General features: G+C 34.1%; 3 protein-coding genes and 1 non-coding gene across 4 annotated transcripts; 1 reads left to right on the forward strand and 3 right to left on the reverse strand.

Moving 5' to 3' along the window:
* Window positions 1–1,580: 1,580 nt before the first annotated feature.
* On the reverse strand, window positions 1,581–7,774 carry LOC145599179 (uncharacterized). The gene is made up of 3 exons (XM_081655587.1): window positions 7,694–7,774; window positions 2,325–3,918; window positions 1,581–1,870 (listed from the first exon to the last, which is right to left on the reverse strand). The coding sequence occupies exons 1-3, from the start codon at window positions 7,772–7,774 to the stop codon at window positions 1,581–1,583; spliced, it is 1,965 nt and encodes a 654-aa protein (XP_081511713.1).
* Window positions 7,775–9,736: 1,962 nt separating this feature from the next.
* LOC145598258 (uncharacterized) lies at window positions 9,737–13,496 on the reverse strand. The gene is made up of 3 exons (XM_081654588.1): window positions 13,376–13,496; window positions 11,268–12,998; window positions 9,737–10,578 (listed from the first exon to the last, which is right to left on the reverse strand). The coding sequence occupies exons 2-3, from the start codon at window positions 12,988–12,990 to the stop codon at window positions 10,151–10,153; spliced, it is 2,151 nt and encodes a 716-aa protein (XP_081510714.1). The 5' UTR covers window positions 12,991–12,998; window positions 13,376–13,496; the 3' UTR covers window positions 9,737–10,150.
* A 1,569-nt stretch (window positions 13,497–15,065) lies between these two features.
* Window positions 15,066–15,147, forward strand: TRNAS-AGA (transfer RNA serine (anticodon AGA)). Its single transcript has one exon. It is a non-coding gene; the product is annotated as a tRNA-Ser (tRNA).
* Window positions 15,148–15,985: 838 nt separating this feature from the next.
* LOC145597426 (chlorophyll a-b binding protein CP29.1, chloroplastic-like) lies at window positions 15,986–17,906 on the reverse strand. Its single transcript, XM_081653585.1, has 2 exons — window positions 17,247–17,906; window positions 15,986–16,607 (listed from the first exon to the last, which is right to left on the reverse strand). Exons 1-2 carry the CDS (start codon window positions 17,751–17,753, stop codon window positions 16,251–16,253), a joined length of 864 nt encoding a protein of 287 aa, XP_081509711.1. The 5' UTR covers window positions 17,754–17,906; the 3' UTR covers window positions 15,986–16,250.
* Window positions 17,907–18,606: the final 700 nt, after the last annotated feature.

An 18,606-nucleotide genomic window follows, 5' to 3' on the forward strand; every position in this document is an offset into this window, starting at 1 on the left:
TACTTGTATGGATTACTTATTCAGGGGTTATTTGTATGATTAATTATTCAAGGGTTACTTATATGAGTTACGTTACTAGCTTATATAAGTGTTACTTGTATGCATGGGTTACTTGTATCAGTTACTTATTCAAGGTTACTTGTATGAGTTACTTGTTCAAGGGTTGCTTGTACGTATGCCCTATACCAAACCAGTAACACCCTACAAGTAACCTCGACCAAAATTAGTAACACCCTACAAGTAACCCCTGACCAAAACCAGTAACATCGTACAAGTAACTCTTGAAAAAAAAAAAATTGTATTCTGGGTTACTTGTTTCTGGAGTTACTTGTAGGTGTTACTTGTAGAATGTTACTTGTATTCTGGGGTTACTTGTATGGAACACTTGAATGGGTTGAGTAACCGCCCCAGACCAAAATCTCGTACCAAACCAATAACACCCTACAAGTAATCCCTGACCAAAACTAGTAACACCAATACAAGTAACCCCATCATACAAGTAATACCTACAAGTAACCTCTGACCAAAACCAGTAACACCCATATAAGTAACCCCGGAATACAGGTAACACCTACAAGTAACCCCTGACAAAACCAGTAATACCCATACAAGTAACCCCAGAAACAAGTAACACCTATAGTAACACCATACAAGTAACCCCTGCCGCACCATGTGGCCAGCCGCATACAAAAATTTGTGAAAGATTTGTACTCATAGTAAGATAAATACAAAAAAAATAAAAAAAATTAAAAAAATAAGTTTCTTGTGTTTTCCCATACATTTGTACTTGCAAATTATTGATGACTTGTGTTTTCCCATACATTTGTACTTGCAAATTAAGTTTCTTAATACCCGCAAAATCAACTCAAATGGGTCGTTCTTTCGAGGATGGAGGGAGTAGTTGTTTTCAAAAAGTGCAAAGTAAATGGTAGTGGCTCACAAATTTTCTTTCATTTTTAATTGGTATAACATACATTTGTGTAGCTCTCTCACAATTCCTAGTATGGGTTTTTTAAGTTAATTGTGTAATATGGGTTTTTTAAGTTGATTGTGTAATAAAAAGATTTGTAAATAACTTAATCCATATATGTTTGAGATTAATTTTTTCAAATAACTCATAATTACAACAAATACATTGGCTAATTTGAAAAATATCTTATTTGTGTATAACTATTTTTTGGCAAGGAACAAAAGACCGACCTTGAAAGATATAGAGAGCATTTTTGAAAAGTACCTATACCTAATTCATTTATAACATGCAATAAGCATAGATAAATTAAATCCAGTTCTTTAATTTGAAATTTGAGCAAACTCCTAGAAAGACCCATATATAGCAAGAGCTAGAAGAAGAACTTGTTCAATCTGATGGCATGCAAAGTAAGTAATAATCATTCTCACAACAGATTACTAAAAGGATAATGAAATAAGCTAAATAAATTCCACAAAGTTATAATCTAAAATGTGCACCAAAAGATGCTAATAAAATTATCCAGCTCAAATGTTGAGCTTATTAATATCCAAGAGTTCTCATTATTGCTAAGCTCAGCTCCTTGCATAATCCCCTCAAATTTTCTTCATACTTAGAAGTAACCAACTATCCAATCATCGACGGGAAGAGGCTCATCAGCCTCAATGTTAAACTCGAAACCAGCAGTTGCGAGCTCCCTTAGATGACGGTTGTAAGATACAAAGCATTTTAGGACAAACCATAGATGTAATGGATCGGTCTCACTTGTTGATAACAACCTCCCTACATCTTCTCTTCCGAATTTATGGGGTAAAGGAGCACCATTACATGTTACCCCTAAGACTATTGTTGCAAAATCTTGCAACTGTTTGTAGTTAATCCCATACCGCCTCCACCACTTAACTGCATCAATGTAAACCACATCATGTAATGCATGTCATCGTAGTGTAACAACATTTAATAAATCGAAGTTCAATAACGAACCTTACCTTCAATCGATATTAATTAAGTCACGTTGAAAGTGAAATTATTTGAACACGTAATATGATCCAACAAAGATTGTATATATAAAGAAAATATACTTCCTCCGTTTCTTTTTACTTGCAACACAGCCTTGTGGCACGTGTTTTGAGGTTGGGTTTATGTAATGTAAACAAATAAATTATTCATTATAATTTTTACAAATGATACTTAACCCTATTCTAATCTTCGTGTAAAAATTATGTTGATAAAATCACTCGTTTACCCTCACTAATCATCTCCTAAAACTGCGTGCCTAAAAGGTGTGTTGCAAGTAAAAGAAAACGGAGGAAGTATATAGAAATTAATACATTGTGAAACAGAAAGTAGTGCATACCTGGAGAGAATTTGTGTCTTTCACGCAAACCTATTTTGAAATCTCCAAGGGCCTCTTCATACGAATTCAGTTGCTGATTAATAGCTATTTGGGCTTGTGCACTACCCCCAATTTTGTGTATAGTGTCCCTAATCCCATTTATTACTTCTCTATCATCAGCATCAAAATTATAACTGTAATAATGCTTTGGATTTAGATAGTAACCTGCTGCATGAAGTGGGGAGTGCAACATATTGTCCCAAATCTCATCTACTATTACCCAAAAAGGCTCATATATGTTAGGATTTGCATGACCAATATCCTCCCTAATTTTTTCCTTCATATTATCCATCATTTCATATATATTACCCATTTGAGGCTTATTAATATCAATGTTTCCATCATTGATTAAGCTTAATAGGTTTACTATTGGCATTGTTCCATCGACAGCATTATTAACTCTAGTCCAGAATGTTGTGTCCCTTAGCACTATCTCCGCGACTCTCATAGCTCCCAACGATAATCCAAAGCTTGAATCATTCCATTCTCGCGAATTCAGCATGTTCTCAATATGTGTTCTCCAAAGCAGCATATTCTGGAGTGTCAGAAAGGGTGTAGCTTCCTTGAATTTAGCCGACTTCACAAGGTTCGAGTTCTGACCAATTTCTCCATTACTAGCCTGCCTTAAGAGGTCCATCACACGAGGATCACTGTAAACAAGCCTTGTAACCATCTTGGCTTGCGCTATGGTTTGTGCCACCCAGGGTATATTCGAGGCCACCCTCTCTAGTATCAGACTCAAGCAATATGTCGCGCTAACAGACCAGAATATCCATGGATATATTTTCTGAAGTCTTTCTCCAACCTCATCTAGCCATGGAGACGAAGAGTAGGATATGACTTGGACCACACACTCCGGCCTCAAACCGAACTCTGGTTCATAAAAAAGACTCTGAACAACTGACAGCATCATCTCAACATCATTAACAGCAAAACTCACATCAACCGATTTCAAATAGACCGCCCCTAATGGACAATCGACGATCACATTCAGAAATGTTCGTCCTGTCATCTCCTCAGTCCACATATCCAGGATTAAACTGCATTTTACAATATCCCAGTAGTAACTTATTCTTTGCACGCATTCTTGTAACAACAGGTACTCTTGCCACAGGATTCCACCCTCGTCTCTGACAGCAGCTACATCAGACTGATGCAGAGGAACTCTGCTACCAGTATTAACCAACTCTTGAGAACTTTCACCTACAGCATCAAGATTGAGGTTGTTTTCAGAGAGTTCAGACGGCGGTGCCATACTGCAGGAGCTGATACTAGAATTGACAGCAGGTAATGGTGTTTCAGTCTGCTGCTGCTGCTGCAGCATAGATGATGAGGAAGATATGATCAAAGGTTCTGTATTATCCTGGCACAGAACACCACTTACAGCAGGATTTTGCTGTTGTTTCGCCTGTTTGTAGTTGTCGTCGTTGGTATCCACCATTTTCCCTTTGCCTTTTTCAGCAGACGAATAGGGTCTCTTCCGAGAAGGCTCTTCCGACGACTGTTTGCCTTTGCCGTGATCATCCCTAGAGTCCATATTTAGTTGTTCTGGTACCTAAGGCATTACAGAACAATTAGTTAAGAGTGTGTTGTATACTGAAAGTTAATAGAAGAAAACAGCAACTTATTACAAGTATATATTTGGTAAGAGCCAACTTAGAGTATGCAAGTAAAGAGCTCAACTTATGTGAAAATACAACATACAGATTGTCAGATTGTAAATAGGATATAACAAGCAACTTTTAGATCCTTTTTAGAGTAATGAATGTTAGAAATAACGATATTTTATGATACAATACTTTTTTTCAAGTAGTGTAAGAAATGCTTCGTACTACAAACATGTTTTACTTGTTACTACTTGGTTGTAAACTTGTAAGTATATACAGAACCTTTAACTTGTAATAAATATCATAAAACATTAAAATATGAGGTTATATATGGTACGAGTAGTATAGCTAGAATACAAAAATTGTCATTGAGCTTAATACAATCTATAATTTTAATTATGATAATTGGCATTTGACAACAATTCAAATAACAAAGTTTATAAGCTAAGATAACTTTTGTCATCATTATGATTATAGAGGTACTTTTTTTAAAGGTGAGAATCAAACCCCTCTCACAGAGGTGAAAGGAGGGCCTCCAGGCTCCAACCAACTAAGCCAACCTTGATTCTCACCATAATCCAGATCGAAGGTAAGGAAAAAATAAACATTGGAATTTAGTATTGGCATTTGGAATTGGAACAAGGCCTAATTACCTCAAACCAGCATGTTCCGATTTATTCACATTTGGAATTTTTTTTTTCTTTAATAGTTTTTGCATACTCTACTAATGATTAGATTTTTGCACAAGTATTTATGTAAATAAATATGGTTTAATGTAGAATGTCGAACACTTATGTAACAACCCTAGCAATTTCAGATCCAAAAAAAAATTCTTATGGCTTCGTAGTCTCTAAACATATACAAATACTTTGTATAACAAATTATCAATGAGTCAATGAAATCAAATAACACAATCCAAAATACAAATTACAATTAATAATTTTGGTGTGAACATGTTAAAAAATAAATAAGTTACAATTGAATTGGAGGAGTCTTCATGTTTTGGAACCGATCTATTATATCATCAAATTCAATATCTTAAAAAGGAAAAAAGAAATCTTGCTCAGTGTGATTAATTTTTTATGGTTAGGTTTTGTTGGAATTTTGGGTAATGGCCAATGGGTGATTGGGCCCTTAGCCCTTAGGTAATTTAAAAGCCAAACAAAAAAAGTAAAAAAAAAAAAGGGGAAAAACACGGAAAAAGAACCAATCTTTGATTAAAAAAAGAGTTTGTACTCCTAAGGTAAGGAAAAAATAAACATTGGAATGTAGTATTGGCATTTGGAATTGGAACAAGGCCTAATTACCTCAAACCAGCATGTTCCAATTTATTCACATTTGGAATTTTTTTTTTCTTTAATAGTTTTTGCATACTCTACTAATGATTAGATTTTTGCACAAGTATTTATGTAAATAAATATGGTTTAATGTAGAATGTCGAACACTTATGTAACAACCCTAGCAATTTCAGATCCAAAAAAAAATTCTTATGACTTCGTAGTCTCTAAACATATACAAATACTTTGTATAACAAATTATCAATGAGTCAATGAAATCAAATAACACAATCCAAAATACAAATTACAATTAATAATTTTGGTGTGAACATGTTAAAAAATAAATAAGTTACAATTGAATTGGAGGAGTCTTCATGTTTTGGAACCGATCTATTATATCATCAAATTCAATATCTTAAAAAGGAAAAAAGAAATCTTGCTTGGTGTGATTAATTTTTTATGGTTAGGTTTTGTTGGTATTTTGGGTGATGGCCAATGGGTGATTGGGCCCTTAGCCCTTAGCCCTTAGGTAATTTAAAAGCCAAACAAAAAAAGTAAAAAAAAAAAGGGAAAAACACGGAAAAAGAACCAATCTTTGATTAAAAAAAGAGTTTGTACTCCTACCACTAGTAGCTTCAACATGTTTATACGCGTTGTAATTTATTGATCTAAAATTTACGAAATCCGATCAAATTTTTTCAGATACTGAACCCATACTGAATCCGCGATTGAATCTTAGGGCTTACACATTTAAAATAAAATTTAACATTAATAAATCCGTATGAAATTGTGTGATTATCAATGGATTTACTAGTCCGTCTCAAAATTCAGTCTTTTTCTTATAGCGTAGGCGGATATGGTTTGGTCTAGGTTTTTTTGGGTTTAAACAAGATCAGAAATCAACAATTTTTTTTTTAAAAAAATGAAGACCAAACTGGTGGTCTTTGATCTGGTTAGGTCTAAAATTTTAGCCAGGACTTATCTCTACACAATTTTAACTCAAACCAACCTTATCCGAAATTTCATATATTTGTAAATTTTTCTTATGTTTTCAATTTCAATGAAAACCAAATCATTAAAAAAAATTTCTTTTACATGAAAATCAATTAAGAAGAACGTAGGTAAAAAAATTTATTAAAATTGAATGTGTATTGTGTTAGAATTTTATTGGGTTTTAGCGCTTACAATGTATTTAATTTTTTTCAAAATTTTTGTGGAAAAAAATTATATAATAAAACTGAATTTTTCAAAACAAAAGTTCTCAAATCCAATTAATATGATACATCCAAAACATTTAAAAAAAAAACTAATTGGGTATCCTAAAATTTGCATCGGATCCACCTGGTCACGAATCATATCAGATTTCTTTGAAATTAAATAAGCCAAACAAAAGAAAATGAGGAATAGTTTGCATGACTCCTTGGTAAGTGAGAAATTAGATTCAATTTGCCTCTAAGGGGGTACAAAAGATTCTATCGGATACACAAATCAAACATAAATCACGGTAAAATTATTTTAAATACTACATTTCTCACATTTCAAATTGAAGAGAATAAATTAAAGCACATAGATAGAAGAGAACATAAAAATTAAAGTGGCAACACATAAGAAATTAAAGTATTTTTTTACCTTTACTTCAAGCAACAAAGTTGTATGGAGAACTTGTCTTGAAAGAGAGCAAAAACCCTAAAATAGTTAATAGAGAAAATAAGGACTTGAGAGCAAAGAGAGCAGGAAAAAAAAATTTAAGATGTGACTTACAGGAAAAAGAAGAAGTAGTAATGTGTTTTTAATGTGACAAGAATAATATAAATATGGTCAAATGAGAAAGTTTTATCAAATAATGTAACAGACAGCAATAATATACGGCGAATTTTTCTTTTATGCTAAATATCTATTCGGCGATGGTAATAAAATATCTTTGAATGGAGGCAAATCATCAAACGAATCAAGCAATTATAGTAGAGTTTATCAGCGTATCTTTTTACCTACCAGGCTACCACCCTTTAGTTCTATCCAGGCCATATCCAAAATTATAAAGCAGAGTCACACTTGTTTAGTTTTACCCTAATCTGATTAGACCGCGAAAACAAACCCTAAGCCTCAGGTCCATGTATAATTCAAAGTATAATTAATCTAAAGACTATACCTTTGAACTGTGCTTGTTAGCTTAGTACGATTGGATCCAAGAATTGCACGTGTAATTTCATTATCAAAAGTCCACCCGCATGATAAAATCTGCCTAGAGTATGCTAGCTTAGAATATCGGACAATTTTCTCAAGTTAAGGTTTAGCGCTTAGATATATGTTCTTGTTTTAATGAAGGATTGCAAATTAATGTTAAATGTTATGTGTCGATCTAATTCACAAGGGTTGTTTTATAATTAAGTACACCTACATTTAAACTTAGTAATATTTGAAAAGTTGTCCATGCAGGACAACTTACCACACGCATGTAAATCGAGGGATCCATGTAGTGCGCAGCCAAGCTATGAGGCTGGCAAGCCTCGAAGCTTCGCAGCTCCATGCGCTCGCACTTGTCGTTGGGCCTTGTGCCACGTGTCGGCACGGTTGCTACCCATTGTAGGCTTGCGGGTGATGCGGCAACCCAGTAGGGCTAAGGCTTGCATTTGCTTGTTGTACCTCGGCTAAGCCGGCCTCCAATTAGGTCTTGCATTAGCGCAGCATAAGCAATGCGAGGCCTTAAGCCCTCGCTTGTAGCACGCAATATCCTCGTCGCATTCTATGATATTTCAACTATCATTGACGATGCGGATCTAAATAAACTTTACGTTATGATCTAACTAAACTTTACTTAATTGACGTCTTTGAGCCTTATGCCAATTCGTTTATTGATTTGATTTTGCGCTTTAGGTCTGACCTGATTACCACAACTAATAATAGCAATGGATCGAATTCTGGACCCGACTTGAAAACGTGGATCCAAATCTGTTTTCATGAATATGGGTCTTCTAATATTGGACCCGACAGATTTAGGTCGAATGACTCTTTTGAGAAAAACATATCTGGGTGCCCAGATCCGTACTTAACTCGTTTTTTTCCTTATATTTCCTTTGTTTTTTTAGTTGACACCATTTGATATTTACACTATTCACAAACTACACTTACTAGCTTTTTGTGATTTATAGACACGAAAAACATATATAGTCAAGTGGGATCTTGTTTGAATTGAATCAACTCAATGTATATTTTTATTAATATCCACTTTTTATAATTTTACAATGTCGAGAATTAGAAAATAGTGTGTTAGCAACTTAGCAAGTGTGATAAAAGAAAGGAGTCAACTTAATAAAAACGGAGATAGTATATTATATACAATTCTAAAATATCCCAATAGCAGCCCAAAAAACACCAAACTCCTCCCAAAGAGGATGCTCGGGTTAATCATTGAGATAAACAATTTTTTTTAACAAAATTAATTCATTAATTGCATATTTCAGTGATGTGTACGATGGATGTAAAATAATTTTTATTTATCACATAACATTTTGATAAATAAATCAACAATTTTATCTTTATATATTTTAATGCATTTTTGCAAACACCATTGTAGCTGCATTTTTCACATTGATAATCTTTATATATCTACACTAATCTATTAAAAGGCGTTATTAAGAACATTTATGTGCCACGTAGGCTCCTCATTGCGCCACGTCGTATACTCAATTCCTCAATATGCCATGTCAGCAACTCAATTTTTTGTATCACACATCACCCATGCGACCAACAATTACACTATATGATGCCTTAACTAAATTAAAAAAAATAAAATAAAAATAAAAGAAAAATGCTATACATAGCCCTTAGGGCTACATATAAGCATTTAATTTACTCTTGAAAATTGTTTGAATTTAAACAAACATATGGATAGAGGTTTGAACACTCAACCTCTTTGAAGAAAAGTCATTGTATAACCATATAACTAATTGTCACTTATGTTATAATTTAGCACACAAATTAATGTTATACTACCAAAGTATTGAAATCACATAAAATCTATTAAATGTCTTTTAAAAACTTAATAGTTGCACAACTAAAAAATGTAGCAACCCGGGGCAACGCCCGGGCTATACACTAGCTTTAATTTAAATAATCTCTCGATAAATATATACATATTGTAGTAAAAGAATTAACATATATAATCATGTGTGTTTTGTTTGCTTTGCTCAATGTGTAGTTTAATTGTTTAAAATTTTCAAATTTTTAGAACTATTTGAAAATCTAGGTTTTTTCTCAGTATTTTTGTGTTGTTACGTAACAATCATAACTCAAAAGATATAAACATGAAAAAAAAATAATAAAATATGATTACAGACTTAATGGTAAGCATTGAAATATATAGAAAACATCGGATACAAGATTATCTTTTAAATTCCAGTTCTTTTTTGGCAATACTTTGTCATGTAAACAAGTTCTGCCTAGTTCAGCAGCTTCAAATGCAGCAAGCTCCTTAACCCGAAGCCTCTAGTTAAAATACAAATTGCTTAAGTTTGAAAAAGAAAAAGGTTCATACAAGTATTATACAGGTAAATAAAACTATACAATCTTTGATTATATCAGAGTTCCTAATATAGTCTGTCTACAGTCCTAAAACTACAAACAGCAATTTCTGATAGAAAATCAGAACAGTACATAAAGAAACTAATTTTCTACAACAGCAGCTTTTCATTCTAATTAGTCTTCCAATTCTTTTATAAAAAGGGCGGAAAATTAAACTTAGGGAGACAATGGACATACATACATTATATGCCAAAATTCATCTTCTAACTTCAGAGCCAGAACCATTTTGTACATCAGTATGTGAGTGTACAATAGTGTACAAGAGCACATTTCACCAATACAAAGGCTCCCTCTTGTTTTTGATCTTTTGAGGCTTCATAAATTAGACTTCAGACGTTGGTTCTGCCTTTGGCGGAACACCAGAAGAGCCTCCTTCCTTGAGAGTATTTATCAGGCTTGTGCTGCCAGAACCTGTGCTGAGGATTGTATGAAACGTTCTCCCAGAGTCATCTCCTTCAGCCTGATATGATTCATCTACAAGCCAGTCCTCTGACGGGTCAACTACTACATCATTAACAATGTCGAATTTTGCCCTCATCTTGAATTGCTTTAACTTGAGATTGTAATGAAGGTATGCCAGGCTATGCAGTCGGTTGTATTCCATGATCTCTCGTTTGCTTGATAGCAATTTCTCAGCTATATCTCTTCTTAGACCATAAACTTCAGCCCCGTTGCAGGTCTGGCTAAGGATTCTGACAGCAAGCTTTTGCAGATCAGGACAGTGGCCCCCAAAACGCATCCACCAATTTGCTGCAGCCAGTTCAAAATTTGTTATGGGTATCAGCGTATCAGTTAAAGATAACTTGAATTAGAATAGAATAGCAGAACAAATAGCATGTGACCAAAATGGTATCTTTACAGTTCAACTTCTATAGGTAGTAAATTCAGGAAAGTAAAACTTATGGGAGGTATGAGATATTACTATACAACTACATCAAGTCATCAATATTACTATGTTTCTAACATTCTGACCCTCTGCCTGAGACATGGTAAGGGTTTCGATGTCTGCAGTCTAAGCCATACAATAGCTAAGACTCTATGAGGCAGTTTTCATTAAACCCTTAGTGAAAGTCACTTCATTAGGCTGTGATTCCCAGCCAATAGAAAGTATGTAAGAAAGAAAACATATAGCATAGTGCGTCCATTGTACTTTTTAATTTAAACAGACATAACTAACTGACAATATATAGTTCATTGCTGTCTATTTTGTCCATAAACTAACTTTCAAGTATATGTAGCGCAAAAAAATAATATTACCAAAGTCACACCCCATATTTCCGTCAGTCCACCCCCACCATAAGCTTAGTAATGGAAAATAGTGAACTTAAAGTTCGGTGAAAATTAGAAGAGTCATTAGTCAACTAAAGACTCTTTCTTGCATGGAGCTTGAAGTTATCTAACTAAATTAAGTCAAAAAAAGCAAAGCCTTACTTACAAACCTGGAGAGAATCTCTCTTTACTGTCGTTATCAGTTCCGACTTTGAAATCACCTTCACAGTCTGCATACACACGAAGATGCCGAGATATCAAATCCTGGGTAGACTGATCAGCAGCCATCCGAACGATAGTGATAAGAAGGCCACCTGCAACTTCCGTATCAGAGAAAAAGTCTTCAGTATAATGGAGTCTTGGGTTAAGGAAGTATCCAGCAGCATGAAGGGGACTATGCAGAATTGTGTTCCATACTTCATCAATTATTTTCCAAATTGGGATATACTTAGAAATCTTATTTCCAAACTCCTCACAGATTGTCTCTTTAACTTGATCCATCGTTTCGTATATGAATCCCATATTGGGTGTACCACCCTCATTAATCAAGGATATAGCTCTCACTAATGGAATGGATGCTTTCACAGCTAAGTTAACCCCAGCCCAGAAGGAGCTATCATTGATCAAAGTAGTAACCAATTGACCTTCAACACTTGATGCCCAAGACGAGCGCAACCACTCAGAGGAAGTGAACATGAGCTCCAAATTACTCTTTTCTGACCAAATATTCTCTAACGTCAAGAAAGGCGTAGCAGATTTAATGCTAGAGGGTCTAACTAGATCATGACTACTAACATATTTCCTCAACAGCATCAGTACTGCAGCACGGCTATAAATGAATTTAGTAATGGTTTTTGCATTATCCAGAGTCAGCTTTATTGAATCAATAATTGCAATCTTGTCTAAGATAAGTGACAAGCAATGCGTTGCACTAACTGTCCAAAAAAGCGACCTATGCTTTTCTATCAGCTTCTTACTAATTTCCTCTAAAAAGTCTGAGGAAGTGTGAGCAACAATTTGAACAACATTTTGAATGCCCACTTCCTCCAGAACAGCTTCAAGCAACACTTGCAATGCATTAGCACCCTTTGTTGAGGGTGAAACATCCTCTGATCGAAGGTAAATAGGCCCCTCCGGACAATCAACTACAACATTGATCAGGCTCCTACCCAAATGATCAGTCCACTCATCAAGCTGAATGCTACACCCAGTAAGAGGCCAAGTAAGCCGGACCTTCTTTACATAATTTTCTATCTCGCGTAACTCATCATCAAATATCCAACCCCGGAGCTCAGCAATGCTAGGGATAAACTGCTTACTCTCACCACCTTTTAGAAAAGTGCTCATCATGCTATTAAAACTAGAAGATGAGACAGCACTGAAGTCAATCCCATTCTCTAGGAAAAACCTACCAATGTTCCGTTTACCCATAATAGAGTCCGAATCTAGCCCACTTTTGCCAGCATTACCATTTGGAGAAGTCAACCTTCTTTTGTAGTAACAAGTTGGTTTACTCAAACTACTTCTAGCAATGGTGGTACCATTCTGAGGGCTTACAGCCTGTTGTGACTTTACCCCATTCGCTTTCACATTCGAGGTACAAGTCCTCTTCAGAGGAGGACTAGGGTGGTCTAACTCACCAATCTCCTTCACTAAGTGATCTACTTTCACAGACACCAAGCTATGCCTAAAAAAGTCTTTCACCTCAACCGGAACATCCGGACACTCGGTTATATTCCCTCTTATCCCTCCCAAGTGATGCTGAAGGCGGTTAAACCCCGGAACAATTTTGCCACAGTAACAACACTGAATTCTCTTATTATCAACATCAAGTGCCATTCCATGATTGTATGCTTCTTTGGATGGTTCAGTGGTGGGATCAATTGGGGCCATTTATGACTCTGGCCAATAACATCAACATTCACAAATGACCCAAAATAAGATCAACTTCATATTATCAAACAGTTACAACCCCAAATTCATAGTATAAACAATCAATTAATACATGGTAAACTAGCGGTTAACTCTAATCACATCAAAATTTACCATTAATTGCAAGCAATACATACTAGTACTAGCAACTAAGTGAGAAACAAAAGAAATCTTAAATGGGTTTATTGCAACAACAATTAGACTAAAAACTTATAATTTAAGCTAAGGATCAATAAAAGCAACAATTTAAAATAATGGGTTTTTGAAAATTAATGAAATCCAATAAAAATCAAAGCTTCAATCTTTTCATGTTCCCAAATAAAAAATTAAGGAGACAGAAATGTACCTGAAATAAATAAAAGAAATCAGCTGTAAACCTTAGAATTATGGTGATTTCTTGGTCATTTTCAAATGAAAACTATCATCATCATCAACATGAATTACCCAATTAATTTACATATCTCCTTCTCTCTGATTCTCTCTCTCAGTATATATGTGTTGAATTCAATTGGGTCGAGGAAAACGAGGTTTGAAAATTGTTGGAGAATTGTTATAAAACAGCGGCTAATCCAGTAATCACTCAAAAGCCACTACTGTTTTCCAGTCTTTTTCTGTTTGTGTATGTTTTGGGTTGATGTTCTTCACAATCAAAGGTTAATGAATTAATGAGTGATGACTATGAGGCTCAACAAACTTTTACAAGTAACTTACTTTTTGGCGTTTTTTTTTTCTTGTTTCAAGTTTTAGGTCTATATCAGCCATTGGTCGAAAATTGCATAATTTCTTCATAAATTCGGCTATTTTTAGTAGTAGTACATAAAAAATGGGTAGGTCTCTTATACAACTATCATAATATACTAATATAGTTACAAAAAAATTTCTATTTGATTCAATTTAATATGTTATTGTTAGATTGAAAATGTTATTGTAAATGTCATATAACTTTATTTTTAGTGTTTGTGAATAGTATTAACCTTTTTTTTTTTTTTTTGGAATATTGTGAATAGTATTAACCTAATAGGGTATCATATTTCAAGAGTATTAATAATCACATAGTTATGCTTAGAGGTGTAAGTCCTTCAAACTAAGTTCAATATGAAACATTATTTTAAGAATCAATTATTTAAACTCTTATTTACTTTCAAATTAATTTGGATCAGTTTCTTCAAAAAAAAAAGAAAAAAAGAAGTTGGATCAATTACTTTTAAAAGCAATGCAAAGATGGATGACTTAAATTATGGGCTCGCTTATTTAAATGTACGTAGAACTTGTAAATTCCTTATAAATTTATTTTCCTGTGTAATTGAAATTCCTAGGAATGCAACTAAATAATGTTTCGTTAACAATGGAACGTGAGGATTTTCATGGGAGGTTCCACTTACCAAGGTGGCAAGGTCTCACTATGTCATGAACTTCCCTCATTCTGTGAGAAGTGAAATTTCTACTTTCGATTAATTTGTCAACCAAACAATACAAAAGAATTTCAATTACTACCTCCGGTCCAAGTTAGTTGCAACTTTGGGGTATTATTTGTGAGATATAAAATATTCCAAAGTTGCAACTAACTTGGACCGGAGGTAGTATTAGGAATTACAGCTCCCTAGGTTTTTTTTCCCAACCAAACGACATCTATGTTTAGCTTAGGTGATTTGACTAGAGTAAGTTCGCCGTGTGTGTACTAAAAATGTTTTGTCATACTCCCACAATCTTAAAAGTCTTATCTATATCTTTTGAACACACAATTTTAGCAGAATATATATATGTGAAATTTTGTTAAATCATACGTAAAATGAAAGTGAACTATTCTAAATGAAGAATTGGGAAAGATAATTAGGACAAATCAAGTAAAAAATGGGTTAGATATTTTGTGATACAAAGGTGAAAATTTCTTAGTCCCTCATAATTTCTAATTCTAAATAGCAAATATTTCGTATATTTTAAGGCAAGATGAAAAAAAAAAAAAAAAAATTGAAATGACACTGTTATGTCGTATTTAAATAGTTATAAACAACTTTAAACAACATTAGCTCAAAGTTGTGGACGTGCCGGAGTGGTTATCGGGCATGACTAGAAATCATGTGGGCTTTGCCCGCGCAGGTTCGAATCCTGCCGTCCACGCTTTTTTTCGTTGAATTAATCGTTTCATTTTTTTTTTTTTTTTTTACTTTTGAGATTTAAAGATATGAATAGTGGTTAATATTTTGAAAATAATTTCATTCATTTAACTCAAATCAAATGTGTTCATTGTACATGATTAAAACAATGTATAAATGCAAGCTAGGCTGGCATATATTATCTAAATTATTCATAAAGATTTTTTTGATTTTGTTTCCATTTTGCATTGATTGTAAATGATATATGCATGATATTGTTGATAATTTCCTTTATTGTATGATTTAGATGAAATTATATATTTTTGGTAATTTAAATGATTTTAGCCAAATTCAATGTAAGATAATGGATAAGATATTGGATAGCTCTCATTGATTATGGGCTATCCAAAAAGATTTTAATTGATTATGTTTTAATTGTCAGTAATTGTAAATGATATATGCATGATAATTGTTTATAATGTTCATGTTCTTCTATTTTGGGAGGATTCAGCTGTAAGATTTTTGGTAATTTAAATTATTCTAGCCAAATTCAATGTAGATGAGGGATGAGCTAGAATTTGACTTAATAATGCTAAAATTTGGACTTCAACCATCCTTTTAAGTTTTTGGTTGAATTGATCATTTAACATAGTATCAGCCAATGTGATACAAAGGTCACGAGTTCAAATTTCATCCACCCGCGTAATAGTATATATATAAATTAATTCTAGGCTTTAATCAATAGACATGTGACAAATCAATTAAAGAGTGCTTACTCCGTACAAAATAAGGTTATTGATATTTAGGAGCATGAACATATCTACATGTACATACTGTTATTTGTTCAATCATGCTCATTAAAATTGATCTGAATGCAGAGGATATATAATACTTATAATGATACAAGTACATTACACTGTTCTTTAAAAGTGTAACAAATGTACATATTACAACTGAAATGCACAAGTACAGCTAAATGAGCTAACAACATCCTCAATTATGTTGGGATAGACCAAAAAAGAGAGCGAGGATTAAAAAAAAGACGTGAATATTAGGAAAATATATCAATAACACATACGACTATACGAGTACTTCGTATGCAATGTTGTTCCTCTTAATAACAATAACTTAAGATGAAAAGGTTTTGAAGATGTTGTTAGAAGGGTCACTTAAGAATTCAGCAACATTGCTAAGAGGGCCTTTTCCAGTGGCAGCAGCTTGGATGGCAAAGCCAAGGAAGGCAACCATAGCGAGGCGAGAGTGCTTGATCTCTGCTAGCTGAAGCCTCTCCTTCTTCTCAGGGTCCGCGGCTAAGCCAAGGGGGTCAAAGTACTGGCCACCGGGGTATAGACGCTTCTCTGGGTCGAGCTCTGCATTCCTCTGGAACTCAATGTATCCAACTAGTAACACTTCTATCCAGATCAATGTGCTTAGGGAGAATGGCAGTTTTTGGCCTAGGTAGGATGCTCCTTCAATCAACTCTACCTGCACAAAGTTGTTTATTTTCAACATTAGTATAAGTTTATATTATTATTTAATTGTAACTTAATAATTCATATTGTACAAGTGTACAACTTCATCATTATGTACCTATCAAGTTTTTTGCTAGATAAGTCATTAACTCGTGTTATGTAGTTCAGATTAGCGTGAAAGATGGAATACTACATGGATTCAAGACTTGAAGTTCTTTGTAGAATAAGTACTCCCTAGGTCCACTTCGAGTCACATAAATCATGTACGACTATTATTTGTGGACGGAGGGAATATACAATATACAGTACAAATTCATGACATATGGAAACAATACTTGGGATTACTCGAATTTCCCAATAGATCCAGTTAAATTGGAGACTCTATAATCAAATTATTATTGACTTTCTAAATTATGACAATCTTACTTGAAACAGCACAAACAGATGAATTTGAACTGTGTTAACCTTGCAATTGATGATAAAACAATGCAGAATCTTGTATGTACATATTACAATACACTTATTTGTTGATCTATAGTTTAAAGAATGTTGTGATTATAAACTATGTAAGTAAATATTATCAATAATCTCAAACCATATATTCAATTTATGTACTAGTATAATATAATGTTGTATTGAATAATGATGTTACCTTTCCAGCATCTTGCCATGAAACACCAGTAAGAGCCTCAACAGAAAGAGCACCAAGAGTGGCTAACATGGCCCACCTACCATGGATGACCTCACACTCCCTGAATCTTTGGATACCAAACACTTCAGTGTAAGGCTGAAATGGTGTGGGCTGAATGTCAGCATTTTCAATCCTAGTTCCAATAATATCACCAGCTAAGTTCTTAGCAAGGTTCTGATCCAGCCCATCATAGTCAAATTGCAAGTATTCCGCGGGCTTGCCGAGTCCAAATGGATCGAATCCACGGTCCCCGACCATTGATCCGTCTAGCCATTCGGGTGGTTCAGCACCCGGGAACCACACGGGCCGGTCCTCTTCTATTATTGGCTTCTTTGGGGCTGCTTTCTTTTGTGGGGCGGCCTTTTTGCCAAGCCCAAACAAGGCTTGGAACTTTCCACGGCCCGGGTTTGGGCCGGTAATACGGGTTCCGAAGATGTATGAGGCGGTGGCGGGGGCGGCGGTAGCCATGATGGTACTAAGACTAGTGGATGCTATGGGAGCAAAGATGTGTGTGTGATAATGAGGCTAATGTTTGTGTAGGAAAAAAGGAAGTAACAAGGATATTTAGTAAAGTGAAGGGTAGTATGTGATGAAGTGTGGCAATTTTGTGGACAATTGAATAGTTGGTTTTGGTTGATTTTGGAGGGTTGTGGATGTGATATTGCTAGACTCTTATCTATCCTTTGTGAGAATGATTGGACATCCTACAGTTCTTCATCCAAATGGGGCCCTTACCCCTTTTTTTTACACCTGAAAATTTATGTGTTGCACATATATTTGCATTTAGATTTTTGGGTGTATAATTAATAGTTTTATTTATGCTAAATGGGGTTCTTAGCATGATTATTTTAGTGCATAAGAGGTGTATTTATTTATTTTTTATTTTTATTATTTTTTTTAAAAAAAAAAATAAAATAAACAACAAAATGACAAGGAGATGACTTGTAAACTTTTATTCTTTGTCAATCATGGTAGTTCAAATTATTATATTCCTAGTATTTGAGTTTTTGTAAATGATACAAATTATTGAAATCCTAAGGAGCAATATGCTGCAATTCTCTGATCTATCTTTACTCATTTGCTCAAGCAACAAAAGAATTTAGAAGTTTATAGTCTAGAAGAAGTTAGTTTGGGTGTACTCATAGTTGATCAACACTCCTCACATCTCTTTTTAGATGAGTAGAATAATGTAATCTAACATATTCAGTATATCATATCATTAACTCCCCTACAAAATAGTAAATTCCTGCAAGTATAATTGATGGAACGGGTTGAATATACGAAGTAATAAATGGTGGTAACGGTAGTTTTCTCAAAAGTT

This window comes from Chenopodium album, chromosome 20, assembly GCF_948465745.1.
Source record: "Chenopodium album chromosome 20, dcCheAlbu1.1, whole genome shotgun sequence".
Taxonomy (NCBI): domain Eukaryota; kingdom Viridiplantae; phylum Streptophyta; class Magnoliopsida; order Caryophyllales; family Amaranthaceae; genus Chenopodium; species Chenopodium album.